Below are 14,872 nucleotides of genomic sequence, written 5' to 3' on the forward strand. Positions count from 1 at the left end.
AGTGGGTAATCTGAGGCTGAGATACTTCAAACAATATATCTATTGTTCACATTGGGTGGAAACATCATTACTTCAATTGTCCCTTCTCCTGTTTTTAATATAAAGCGTGTAATGGGTTGAAAATGAAGAGGTAATGAAATCTGGACAAAAGGAAATTAGTCATAGGATAATAAAAATGAGCCAGAAATGCCTAACATTGCACAGTTGCTGTAAGTGAACCACATATTTGATTCCAAGCATCCCGGCAGCCAAAAGAGAAAGGAACATACTATTCATGACATTAAAATGTTCCAGAAAAAGATAACTTTTCCTGGTATTTGAAAGAAAGAGAAATTTAAACCATCTGTCCTCATGGAGGAGCCACCAAGTCAATGTCATCGACCACACCTTTAATAATATTTTACTAATGCCTATAATGCTAAATTTGTTTATGCAATAATCATTTATTGTGTGCCTTCTATGTGCCATATATGTTTTACTGTATTACAGTTATTTTTTTGTTACTGTTCAGTCACTTAGTCATGTCTGGCTCTTTGCAACCCCGTGGACTGCAGCATGCCAGGCTCTCCTGTCCTTCACCATCTCCCAGAGCTTGCTCAAATTCATGTCCATTGAGTCAGTGATACCATCCAACCATCTCGTCCTCTGTCATCACCTTCTTCTGCCTTCAATCTTTCCCAGCATCAGGGTCTTTTCAAATGAGTCGGCTCTTCGCATCAGGTGGCCAACGTATTAGAGCTGCAGCATTAGTCCTTCCAATGAATATTCAGGGATGATTTCCTTTAGGATTGACTGGTTGATCTCCTTGCAGACCAAGGGACTCTCAAGAGTCTTCTCCAACACAACAGTTTGAAAGCATCGATTCTTTGGCTCTCAGCCTTCTTTATGGTCCAACTCTGACACTGGACAAACCATAGCTTTGACTAGATGGACCTTTGTTAGCAAAGTAATGTCTGTGCTTTTTTATACACTGTCTAGGTTTGTCATAGCTTTTTTTCCCCAAAGAGCAAGGGTCTTTTAATTTCATGGCTGCAGTCACCATCTGCAGTGATTTTGGAGCCCAAGAAAATAGTCTGTCATGGTTTCCATTGTTTCCCCATCTATATGTCATGAAGTGATGGGACCAGATACCATGATCTTACTTTTTTGAATGTTGAGTTTTAAACCAGCTTTTTCTCTCTTCTCTTTCACCTTCATCAAGAGGCTCTTTAGTTCCTCTTTGCTTTCTGCCATAAGGGTGATGTCGTTTGCATATCTGAGGTTATTGGTGATTCTCCTGGCAATCTTGATTCCAGCTTGTGATTTATCCAGCCCTGCATTTCACATGATGTACTCTGCATATAAATTAAATAAACAGGGTGACAACATGCAGCCTTGACGTACTCCTTTCCCAATTTGGAACCAGTTTGTTGTTCCATGTTCGATTCTAACTTGCTTCTTGACCTGCAGACAGATTTCTCAGGAGGCAGGTAAGGTGATCTGGTATTCCCATCTCTTTAAGAATTTTCCACAGTTTCTTGTGATTCACACAGTCAAAGGCTTTAGTGTAGTCAACAAAGCAGAAGTAAATGTTTTTCTGGAATTCTTTTTTCCAAAGACCCAATGGATTTTTCTTTTTGATACTTAAATTATCTTGTCATTAACAGGAAGCCTGTTGACTCCTGCATCCATTTGACATGATTCTGTAGTCTCTGTAGTCTGATAATTTTTTATTTTCTAGCATGACAAAATATCCCAGTTTCATCTTGGGTATTTCCAGTTCTGTATTTTAAACTAGCAATTTCACTAAAGAAAACCGATTCCTTTTTACTGAAAGTGTTTTGAGAGACTGCAGTCTGGGCACTTGGAGGGCTTATTGTTACAGATTGTACTTATTTCTGAACTTTGGTTGACAAACTGGGAAATATGAATATTTTAGGAAAAGAACAATTTGATTCCACAGTGATATTTCCCATTTAAATAATAGATGGAAAGATTTTACTTTTTTTATATGCTTATCTTTTTTCTCTTACTTTGAAAATCTTAGTTTCCAGTGACATGAACATAATTACTTATTTGCTTTATCTAGTAGATAGATGTGTCTGTATGTATATGTATGTATATCCATCTCTATAAAATAGGAACAATATCCAATACCCACTTCATGTTGTTTAAGATTTCTTTGTGGTTATTTTTTGTCCTTTGGTATATAATCAAAATACTCTTCTTTAAATTAATTCTGGGCTCCCCTGGTGGCTCAGATGGTAAAGAATCTGCCTACAGGAGACCTATGTTCGATAGCTGGGTTGGGAAGATCTCCTGCAGAAGGAAATGTCTACCCACTACAGTATTCTTGCCTGAAGAATTCCACGGACAGAGGAGCATGGCAGCTACAGTCCATGATGTCACAAAGAGTTAGGACGTGACCGAGCAACTTAACACTTCCAAATTAACTCTTCTTTATGTGGTTATATCATCAACTTGTTGATAGTTAGGTTAATTTGTTTCAGTTTGTTTCCTAAGTTTAGACATCGATTTTCTTTTTTTAATTTTGTTTTTAAATTAAGTAAACTATTTATATGGTTTCAGAGTCAAAGCTATAAATATTGGGAGATCTATTTTGCCTCTCTGTCTCCTCCTTCTTGTTCTTTTCCTTCTCTTATAGGTAATGCTGGTAATGCTTTTATTTTTTCCGTTGTTTCTTTTTGAAAATGAGCCAATGACCTAAATGAGTTTCATCTCCTTTCTTACATAAAAAGCAGTATACTATATACATTTTGTTGCATCTTCCTTTTTTAAAACAATGTGGTTTGGAAATCATAGTATGTAGAAATTTACTCATTCTTTTTATAAAGAATTGAGCTATTACTGATTTTTATAAACCAAGTATTATTTGTAGAAAAGCAGTAGGATGATTTTCTCAGGCGAGGGGGTACTAGAATGAGACAGGTAGATTGGAATGAATATGCCAAGGTATTAATGCATAATTTTGGATGCTTCTTATTTTCTTCCATGTACTTTTCTGAATTTCAAAACTGTCAATTAAAGAATAATTTTAAATACAACTTTACACCAGAGCAACAAAGGAAAATACTCAGGAATCACTGAGCTATAAACATTTAATGGAATTAGATCAAAGAGGGAAGGTTTAGGTGAGCATGTACATGGGAAGCTTCTATAGGTGGTAGTTGTTGTTTTTGTTGAGTCGCTAAGTCATGTCTGAGTCTTTGCTTCTCTGTCCTTTACTATTTCCCAGAGTTTGTTCAAAAACTCCTGTCCGCTGAGTTGGTGATACCGTCCAACCATTTCATTCACTGTTGTCCCCTTTTCCTCCTGCCCTCAATCTTTCCCAGCATTAGGGTCTTTTCCAATGAGTCATCTCTTTGCATCAGGTTGCCAAAGTACTGGAGTTTCAAGTCTGCATCAGTCCTTCCAATGAACATTTAGAGTTAAATTCTTTTAGAATTGACTGCTTTGATCTCCTTGCTGTCCAAGGGACTCTGAAGAGTCTTCTCCAACACCACAATTCAAAAGCATTGATTGTTTAGTGCTCAGCCTTTTATATGGTCCAACTCTCACATCTGTACACAACTACTCGAAAAGCCATAGTTTTGATTAGATGGACCTTTGTTAGCAAAGTGATGTCTCTGCTTTTTAATCCGCTGTCTAGGTTTATCATAGCTTTCCTTTCAAGGAATCACAGGCTGGAATCAAGATTATGGAAAGAAATATCAACAACCCCTGTTATGTAGATGATACCACTCTAATGGCAGAAAGAGGAGAGCGAAAAAGCTGGCTTAAAATTTAACGTTCAAAAAAATAGATGATAAAAATGGGCCTAAACAGAGAACTCTCAGTACTCTATGACAGTTACCTAAAGTATGAGAAATTGCAGAAGAGAATGGAAGATGCATGTCCTCCCCAAATTTAGTTTGCCTAACTGATCATCATTGATGACTCTGCATAGAGCCATTCTTTTATCATCAAAACCACTCATCCCCTGCAATAACAAGAGGGAGGTTAACATGGAAAGCTCTCATAATTTTCACAATAGAATTAGACTTTAATTTTTTTAGGTTTATGTAGCCAAACCTGACATTCTCATTTAAAATTGCTTAACTCCTCCTCTGGCATTCCCAAACTCTTGCCCTGATCTGCCTTTTCCTCCATTGTCTTTAATATCTTCTAAATTCTATGTATATATGTATCATGTCCACTGATTACTGTTTGATTCCTCTATTGTAATATAAATTCTTTAAAGATAGGAATCCTTTTTTTTTTTTTTTGTTCACCAGTGTATTCAGGAGCCTAGAATGGTACCAGTCATGTTCTTAGTACTCTTAAAAGATTTATTAAGTGAATGGATATTGGAAGCAGTAGAGTTTTGGAGAAAAAGGGAATGTGTAACCATAAAGTTCAGCATTTATGTATTCATCATCCCCTTATACATTAATATGGCACTGGACACCTTTATAGTTCAGCTTCATTGTTGGTAATGCAGATATCAACTCAACTGTCAATGAGAATATGAACCAAGGTAGTTGTTTTTGAAAAATGAAAGGATATAGGTGATTGATACAAATGTAAAGAATTCAGTATGTGTGTGTTTTTCTAACAGGCACATTCTTATTAGCATAACTTAAAAAATTAAGAAATGCAATTCTTTTTCATTTGCCCACACACTCACCATTTCCAGCACCCTTTATTCCAGATTTGCATGTGGTATCATTTTCCTTCAGCCTTAAGGACTTCCTCTAACACTTCTTGTAGTGCATGTCACTCAGATTTTCTTTTTCTGAAATTATCTTTATTTTACCTTCTTTTCCTGAAGACATTTTCACTGGGTATTGTATTCTGGATTGACTTTTAAGATGTCATTCCATTCTCTTCTGGTTTACATAATTTCAAATTAGAAATCTGTTGTAAGCATTACTATTGTTCCTCTATACAAAATCTGTCTGCATCAAAGATTTTTATCTTTATCATTGGTTTTCAGTAATTTCATTGTAATGTGTCTTGGTGTATGTGTGTTTGGGTGTTTCAGTGTTTCTTCTGACTGAGGTTGGTTGAGCTTCTTGAATCTGTAGGTTTACTCTTTTCATTAAATGTTTAAAAAGTGTGATAATTATTACTTTCAAATATTTCCCCTCTTTTTTCCCCAGAGCTCCAATTATATGTATGTTAGACCACTTGCTGTTGTTCACTATGTCACTGAGGCTATATCCATATTTATCAATTATATACTTCATTTTGGATAATTTCTTTTGTTTTTAAGCTAACCAGTATTTTATTTTTGCAGTGTTTAATCTACTGTATTTTCAATTTTACAACTGTGTTTTAATCTCTAGAATCTTATTTGGCTATTTTTAATATTCTCCATTTCTCTTTTCATTATGTTTATGTTCTGTTTTGTGTCTTTGAGCATATTTATAATAGTTTCTTTAAGGTCCTTGTGTGCCAATTATATCATTTCTATTATTCCTGTATGTTTTTATTAAACTTTTTAAAATGTATTGTTATAGTGTCTTTTTTTTTTTTTTTTTTTTGCTTCTTTGCATGCCTGGTAATTTTTTACTGGTGATGGACATTTTGAATTTTATGCTATTGAGTGCTGGATCTTGTTGTAGTCCTTTAATGAGCGTTAGGTTTTGTTCTAGATTGCAGTTAAGTTTTTTGCAGATAAATTTGATTCTTTTTAATACTTACTTTTAAACATTATGAGGGAAGGTCTAGAGTAGTTTCTAGTCTAGGGATTATTCACTCCATTTTTTTCTGGGAATTGTATCTAATATCCTGTGTATCATGAGATCTGTCCACTCTGGTTGGTGGGAACACAAGGTATTTTCAGCCATGTGTGAACTCCAGGAATTGTTCAGCTACTGTCTATCAGTGGTTCTTTCTTTCACTTCAAATAGTTTCCTCTCACTTTTGCCTAGATCAATACTCAGAAAAAGACTGAGAGGGTCCCCAGCAGATTTCCAAAGCACTCTCTTTCTTGGTATCTCCCTCTTCTTTATTACTCTGCCTCATAGATTTGTTTGCCTTGATGTCCCTAACTCCAGTCTATTCTTACCTTAGCAAGACTTCTAGGCTCTCTTTGAGTTTCCTTTCTTGTGCCATGGCCTGAAAACTTCCTCCAGACAGTAACTTGGGGTCAGTTATAATCATTAGGATAATGTTTATTCATATTTCATTTTCTGTCAGTCAGTTGTAGGTTTACCTCATTTGTTTTCCAAAGTCCTGTGAAATCTGTTATCTAATATCTGAAAAGAGCTTTTTGGATATTTTGTCTGGTTTTTGAGTTGGTTGTAGCAGGAAGGCAATTCCAATAGCAGTTACTTCTTCATGAACAGAAGCAGAAGTTCTACCAATTGCAAAACAACTTTTTAAAGGACAGTAATTGTAGGACTAGTTTTTTAATAGCCAGAAATAATGTGTAAAAGGATAGGGCAGATTTTTGTGGAAAGATATGGGGGCTGTTGTGGGGAAGGAAATGCCAACCCACTTCAGTATTCCTGCCTGGAGAATCCCATGGACAGAGGAACCTGGTGGGCTACACTCCATGGGGTCTCAAAGAGTTGGGCACAATTGAGTGACTAATATACACACACATGTGGGGGCTGTTGAGAGTTGTAAACCTGTAAAGGACTGTCTTGCTCTTGGGAGCAGCATAGCTGATGCAGTGCCTATTTTCCTAATGACTGGGCAGGATTCCACATTCTGTCAAATAAATTGAAAGTCCTGCCATGGTCTTGTATCTGCTACCATCTGTGAACGAGACAGTTTACCTCTATAGACTTAGTGGGAGAGGGAGGAGAGGAGGTTGTTCTTGGAGGAGCCTGGCACACATTTCTCTTTATGCCTTGGATTCTTTATCTGTTTTGTAGTCAGATGCCTTACTGTTATCGCCTCTGACACACTACTTCCCACCCACTTTCCCAATCACTCAATACGTTTTTGAAATCATTCAACTCTCTTCTTTCAGTGACTAAGCCATTCACTGTTTCACCAGCTCCTCATGTGTGAATCTTTGTGAATGTGTGCTAATGTTGAAATTGAAAGCCTGCCTCATGGTGGAGCCTAGTATCATGGTTTATAAAGCTCCTACACTAGATAGCCATTGACTGTAGGGGGGCCTAGCACTCAAATTTCCATGCCATTGTGTTAGTCTGTCCGCTTTTAGAATGTACTCAGAAATCTGTTCAAATGGACAGTTCCATCATGTTCACAAAGTCTCCCAAGGATGATTTGGGCTTAAGGTTGTTATTCCTCCTGAGATCCACAGTGTTGACCATGGCTTCTCTATCTTAGCATTATTGACATTTGGGAGTAGATAAGTCTTTGTTATTTGGACCATTCTGTGAATTGTAGGATGTTTAGCAGTATCCTTGGCTTCTACCTACTAGATGTCACTAGCACCCTCCTCTGTTTTGACAACCACATCTGTCAGATGTCCTCTGGAGGTGCAAAATTGCCCTAGTTGAGAGTCACTGGTATACACATGCTATCGTGCGCCACACTCCAGAGAACCCATAGATATGAAACTCTAGGAACTAAACATGAAGAAACTTAATAGGACATTGGTGTCCTCTTGGGTGAGTTCAGTCCAGGGTGTCTGCCCCATCCAGGGTGTATACCAGGAGGACACTGACCTTGCAATGTAAACACCAGGATTTGAGTCCTATCTCTGCAGATTTGGAGCAAGTTTCTCTACTTTTCTGCTCTTAAGTTTCCTTTTGTGAAAATGAGGAAAGGTCTTGTTTACTTCACATGACACAGTTGTGAGAGCAAAATGAGGTTTTATGTATAAACACACATCTATATGATATAAGGATACACAAACAAGGACTTAATAATGGTTCAAATATAAGTGTACTTATTTGCAAGTATGATTAAAAGGGTGATATAGGAGAAATGTCTCTTTCAATCCATCATGCAGTATAATCTTTCCTGTGGCTTCTAATATTGTTCTATGCTAGAAGACATAGTAGGGGATGTCTAGCTTTTAAGAAAAAGAAGAAAATTGTCTTTTCAGTGGTTAAAATTTCAATTAAAATATATTTTAATATATTTAAATTTAAATTGAAATTATATTTCAATTTAAAATATAAATTAACATGCAAATAGTCATGTTTTTATATATACTTCTTAATTTTCCATTCAGTAATCTGACCAGTCTGCACAAGAATTTAAATGTCTTGACAGAAGGTAGTGGCTTTTAGTTCTCTTGGGATTTCCTTGTAATGAGCCTGGTGAATAATTCAGGAATATATGAGAGGCCAATATATGGGCAGCACCTGGTGCTATATTGTTCATGTCTAAGTATGCAGAATCCAAAGATGGCATTCTACACCTGTCACTATTATTCTGTCTTAAACACAAGTCCTATATTCAGTGGCTATTGAAATAATTGATTTTTTTCCTCTTCCAATTTTCCTCCATAGTAAAAGAAAAATGTGCTAAGCTGTCCCAGAAACACAAACCAGAAGTGGCATCCTCTTTAAAATTTCCACTGGTAAAATTTCAAATCTTTTTTTCTTAAGAGATAGGTGCTTTAAAGAATTGGGGACATGTCTGCCTTTTCTGCTGGGATTAATTTGAGCCTCTCTGCATTTCTACTTTTGTTCTGCAAAGTAGAGCTTGTTTTTAGATCACAGTGTTCATATTGTAGTCATCTTCTGAGAAAAGATGGTTACTCGCTCACTCTGTGGGAATTTTTAGAACCCTCAGTTTCTCTGCCTACTACCCGAGTAGCCTTTCTAGTAGTCTGACACTTTTAAAAACAAATGAGTAAAAAACTCTTGATAAAGTGTTTGCATATCCTTCTGAGATTTCATCTGACCAGACATAGAATGTTCCTCCATTTGCTGAGCGAATAGGAGATCACAGGACCAACCATCAGACAATGTGTGCAGACACTATGGGGCACCTGAGCCCACTGTCAGCCAGGACCAGACAGAGCTTAATCCCTGAGGTGCATAGAAAGATCTTGGAAGGCCAGGGGGCGTTCCTAGTAAGGAAAAAAAGGAAGATGTGCTCACATATGTAAACTAAAATTTTTGTAGTGCTGGGCCATGAAAAGATCTGAAGAGGGACTGTAGAGCTTTATATCTATAAATTGTTAGATGTGCTTTATCTTTGTTTTTAAAGTGTTGTTTATTAAAGAGGTTTTGAAATATATTCATTTAAATATATATTGCATTTTAAACTTTCATTATATATAAGAATGTATTGTGTATAATTATGTACAATAAAAATATGCTTCCCTGGTGGCTCAGATGGTAAAGAATCTGCCTGCAATGCAGGAGACCCAGGTTCAATCCCTGGATAAGGAAGATTCCCTGGAGAAGGGGATGGCACCCACTCCAGTATTCTTGCCTGGGAAATTCCATGGACAGAGGAGCCTGGCAGGCTACAGTCCATGGGGTTGCAGAGTCGGACACAGCTGAGTGACTTTCACTCTCTCACTCGCCTAAACCTTTGTTATATATAAGAATGTATTATGTATAACTATATCTAATAAAAATATAGCTATTATAGTTAAATGTATAATATACTTTAAAACCTCTGTAATAATCCATTTACATATATGTATGTTTTTGTGTTTGAGTAAATTATATGTATATAAATAAAACGTTTATTTATTAACAGGTTTAATTGCTTTCCTTTCCTTCAGGACCTGTGTGAGAGTACTTGGAGCAGTGACTGCCATCTGGTGGCAAGCTAGAATCATCGCTTTGTGTGACCTAATGGTTACTAAGATGTCCACTCTTGACTCATGTGGTCTGCACTGGCAGCAGGGGACCAGGAGAACCTGGAAGGTGTCTGATATAGGAGCCTAGTGAAATAACTCTCCGCTCCCACCTGAATGGATTGTTCATCCCAGATTCTGAGCCAGGATCCAGCTCCAAAATGGTGCCTCTGAAGAAAAGATCTGAGTTGCTGTTGTGTTTTAGTCAAAGATCTGCTAGTTACCTACCAGTGGGTAACCGAGACTGTGAATAGGCACATACCAAGAGGGGCATATGATGACATGGAGCCTGAAATAAACTGCTCTGAATTGTGTGACGGTTTTCCTGGTCAGGAGCTGGAACGTAGACCCCTTCATGATCTCTGCAGAACTACAGTTGTAAGTGAGCAGCCATGGGGTGTCAGGGCTGCTGCTTAGATATACATGTTGTTGTTGTTATTGTTGTTAATAATAATGGTGGTGGAGGGGGGAGGGGTAAATGTTTATGCAGGACACCTGTGTCCCGACTCTGGCGATAATGGGGGCAGTTCATGTTTGATCTATAGAAGAGCTTCATTTCTAACAGCTTCTCTTCATTCTGTTCTCAGACCTCTTCCCACCACAGCAGTAAGACCATTTCTTCATTATCTCCTGCCCTCTTGGGTATTGTTTGGACTTTCCTAAGCTGTGGACTTCTCCTCATAGCCTTCTTTCTTGGCTTCACAATTCGCTGCAGGAAGAACAGGTAAGCAGCCTATGCCTAGTTTCTCATCTCTCATCACCTGAAACATAAAACCCAGAGTGCTGGTGTCATTTTGGCACCATGAACTGCTGGCTGGTGTCAGAAAATCTTCTGTCCTATTGCGGCATTAAGCTATGTGAGACTCTCCCCCTGATGGAGGCCTGGCCTTGCAGTACAGATCCGTCTTGAGAAGGTGAAAGATCTTCCCAGTATTGTGCTAACTACAACGACATCCAAAAAAGTGAATGAAGGGTTTCTCTTCATGAAGGAAGGTGAGATCCTTCTGAGAAGATGTATTTGTGTTAAAAACAGAGATCATGTAAAGAAATATTCCAAAGCAACATTAAAGTTTATGGCAGCAGAATTGGAACCAGTCTGGGTAAGCTAAGATTCTGCAAAAATAGTGAAGCCCTACTCCTGGCTATTCTGCTAGACAATTGTGACTATTGGGAAGTCACTGGTTCCTCCAGGTAAGTGTGTATGGCACCCAGGACTGACAAAAGGGACTTGAAGAGTCTTTCCTTCACTGCCATCCAGTTGTTCCCTCAGGACCCACCCCATCTCTCCCGTTCTGTACTGTCATTCTGCTCCAGCTGTCCCAGGCTGCCTCCTGAGAAGCCTTGCTCCAGCCCTGTCTCCCTGGCCCACAGGCCATTTCTGGTTGGATCCTGTTATCAGATTTCAGCAACTCCCTCAGAGATGCCAAACTCATCTGGCTCCATACCAGCCTGACATTTTGTGGTAATCAGTGTGTTTTGCTCCATTGCCTGAGCTTGGCACTCAGATGAGGGTCATTTAGTCGGATTTGTCTGTAGGCATTTGGGGTGCCTTTGGCTGTCTGTAGGCATTTGGGGTGCCTCTGGCTATCTGAGGCATGGAGGATGTGAAACTGTTAGGCAGCAGTGGCTTGATCTGCTGGGTCAACCTCAGCATGACCATGAGGCATGGCACTCAGCCCTGGGGATACCCCTGAAGTTTCCCCAGCCACTTTTCACTCTATTCCTTAGATACACTAAGCCTGCTCTCATCTTAAGGCCTTTGACTTACTGTCCCTTTACTGTTCCCACTGCCCAAGAGTCTTCTCCAGATCTTCCCATGACTAGTTCCTTCTCATCTGATAGGTCTTGGCTCAAACATCATCTCTTCAGAGAAGATTTCCCTGATCGTCCTATCTAAGGTTACCTCTTTACAGAGGTAAAGAGAGCTGGCCACCCAGCCTCTACACCTCATGCCATATCCTATCACTCATTTATTTCCTTCACAGCGAGTCTCACTCTCTGACATTACCATGTTTGTCAATTTACATGTTTATTGTCTGTATCACCCACCAGAATGTAAAATCCATGAAAACAGGAACCTTCTCTGTCATGTTCACCACTGTCTCCAGTACTTAGAACAGACACGAACATAAGAAATGCTCAGTATATATGCTTTTGCTTCCCTGATGGCTCAGTGGTTAAGAATCTGTCTGCCAGTAAAGGAGACATGGGTTCAATCCTTGGGTCAAGAAGATCACCTAAAGAAGGAAATGGCAACCCACTCCAGTTTTCTTGCCTGGGATATTCCATGGACAGAGGAAACTAGCAGCATATAATTCATGGGGTTGCAAAAGAGTCAGACACAACTGAGAGATTAAACAACAACAAAATATGCTTTCAGTTATCCTGGAAGGAAGGAGATTTAAATCCCAGCAGTGTCTGCTGCCAAGAAAATGACTAGGAAAATCACACATTTCAAGGTTAGAAAACTATGGAGTATTTTGTTTTCAGCTGCAACATATTTCTGTAATGCAAATTAATGCCTAATTGGCAAATAAGAAAATAACATCATTGGTTCATATGTAATTTTTCCCCCAGAAAATCAATAGTTTAAAGCATTGAGGGCCAATTTTTCTTAAGTTAAAGAAGGAAGCCTTAAGTTAAGAATACTGTGGCAGTGCAAGAAGTGGATGGTTTAATGACTTCAAGAAGTGGTATTCTACCTTACAATGTGACCCTATCTGATGAAGTCGTGGGAGCAGATAAGACATGGAAAAGACATTTCTCTTGTTTTTAAAAACAATGTGCTGTTGAAGAGAACATAGATTCAAAATAGATTTTGATGACAATGTTATCTATTGGAGGTAAATGCTCTCAAAAACCTATCTCTTGCAGATTTAAGGCTATAAAAATCAACTGTGATCCTGGGTACAAGTGGTAGTGGACATCTACTGAGTACTAACATTTTAATTGAGATAATTATTATTTTTTTAGTATTCTGGTTACAAAGTTAAATGTGTTTCAAATGTTATGGTCCCATACTATTTTTCCCATAACCCATTATTTTTATACACAGTTTTGTGGAATGCAAGGTTTTTTTTAGAAGCATTTATATGTCCTGTTAAAATAGGAACACTTATAAACAGTGTTATGCTAGAAGCACCTATATTTCTTTCATTCTGTTGAAGGTTTTGTTGCCTGTCTTGCTTGCAGTGGGAGCATGACTTGGCATAAAGAATAAAATATTAAGAGACACTGTGAATAAAAACACATTTTGCAATTAAGTAGCTTACAAGGTCAGACAGGGAAAGATAAAATAACCCAGTTTCAAGAGCACTTTCTTAAATAGCAAAATTTGTTCAGAGGTGCAGCATCACAGTTAGATGTCTCATTTCATTCCATTTCTGTGGTCTCTAAATTTCTGCCTGTGATTCTGTGTGTGCCAGATTAAGGAAAACATTTTAATAAAATAAAAATAATTTAGTAATGTTCAAATTCTGTCACTGATATTGCATTTTTATAACATTTTAAAATGTAGTCTACAAGAGAAAATCAGTAAAGATATAGAAGACTTGAACAATCCCATTAACCAACTGGACCTAATTGACATTTGTATAATCCTACATCCAACAGCAGCAGAATACACATTCTTTTCAAGTACGCATGGAACATTTACCAAGATAAATCATCTTCTGGGCCATAGAAAAGGTCTTATTAAATTTAAAAAGATTCAAATCACAAAGAGTGTGTTCTCTGACCCACAATGGAATTAAACTAGAAATCCATAACAGAGAAACCTCTGGAATATTCTGAAATATTTGGAAACTAAATGTTGTTGTTTAAACGCTAAGTCATGTCCAGCTCTTTTGTTAGCACTTTAAAATAACCCATGATCAATAAATAAAATAACCCATGATCAAAGACAAAATCAGAAAGGAAACTAGAAAGTATTTTCAACTGAATGAAGGTGAGAACACAACATGTCAAAATTTGTCGGATGCCATTAAAGTAATACTTTAGGGGAAATTGAGCAGTAAATTCCATGTTATAAGAAGAAAGATCCACCTTACAGAACAGAAAAAAAAGGGCAAATGAGTCCCAAAATAAGCAGAGGAAAGGAATAATAAAGATCAGAGTGGAAATTGATCAAAGAAAAAAACAGTGAAACCAAAAGCTCTTTATGAGGATCAGTAAGATTGACCAACTTCTAGATCAGGAAAAAAAGATTAATTACCTAAGTAAGGAAGAGAGAGCTATCATCACTAAAGATTCTATACATATTAGAAGGATAATAAGTTACTGTCATGAACAACTATGGTAGGCAGACTCTAAAATGTTCTCTGATATGACCTACCTCCTAGTTGTCATACTCTTGTGAAATCCCTTCTCCTTGTGTGTGGACTGGACTTGTTGATTTGCTTATTAATCACTTGGAATAAGGTTACAAAAAGGGTATGGGATCCCTTTCACTCTTTTTCTTACACACTCTGAGGAAATACACCTTCCATTTTGTGAGCTGTCCTGTGGAGAGGCCCACATGGCCAGGAACTAATGTTTCTAGTCTGTAGTCAGCAAGGACTTGAGGATTACTAACAGGCATGTCAGTGAGCTTGAAAATAGATCATCTGAGGTCTGCTAAGGACAATGTGAATAAGCTTGGAAGCAGATTTTCCCCTTGGAGGACTACAGCCATGGCTCACCAAGAGGTACTTGTGAGAGACTCTGAGCCAGAGGCACCCCACTAAACTGTGCCTGTATTGCAAAAATATTACCAGTTCTACAAAATTCTTCTAAGAAACTGAAAATAAAGGAGCATTTCCTAATTCATTCTAACGAAGAAAGCATTACCCTGATATCAAAATCTAACAGACATTAGAAGAGAAAATATCATAGGCTTATGAACACAGATCCAAAATTCTAAACACAATTTTAACAAACTGAGTACAGTTCAGTTCAATTCAGTTGCTCAGTCCTGTCCGACTCTTTGTGACCCCATGGACGGCAGCACGCCAGACTTCCCTGTCCATCACCAATTTGCAGAGCTTTCTCAGACTCATGTCCATCGAATCCATGATGCCATCCAACCATCTCATCCTCTGTCATCCTCTCTTCCTCCTGCCTTCACTCTTTCCCAGCATCAGGGTCTTTTCCATTGAGTCAGTT

General features: G+C 37.9%; 1 protein-coding gene across 2 annotated transcripts in view; it reads left to right on the forward strand.

Moving 5' to 3' along the window:
• Positions 1-14,872, forward strand: part of GPR156 (G protein-coupled receptor 156) — a 110,171-nt gene that overhangs the window by 17,988 nt on the left and 77,311 nt on the right. For both annotated transcript variants that reach the window (XM_061167076.1, XM_061167075.1), the window contains exons 2-4: positions 8,424-8,494; positions 9,656-10,108; positions 10,318-10,454. In XM_061167076.1, coding sequence (XP_061023059.1) covers positions 10,013-10,108; positions 10,318-10,454 — 233 coding nt within the window. In that variant the 5' untranslated portion in view covers positions 8,424-8,494; positions 9,656-10,012. The remainder of the gene's footprint in view (positions 1-8,423; positions 8,495-9,655; positions 10,109-10,317; positions 10,455-14,872) is intronic.

This window comes from Dama dama, chromosome 19 (genome assembly GCF_033118175.1).
Source record: "Dama dama isolate Ldn47 chromosome 19, ASM3311817v1, whole genome shotgun sequence".
Taxonomy (NCBI): Eukaryota; Metazoa; Chordata; class Mammalia; order Artiodactyla; family Cervidae; genus Dama; species Dama dama.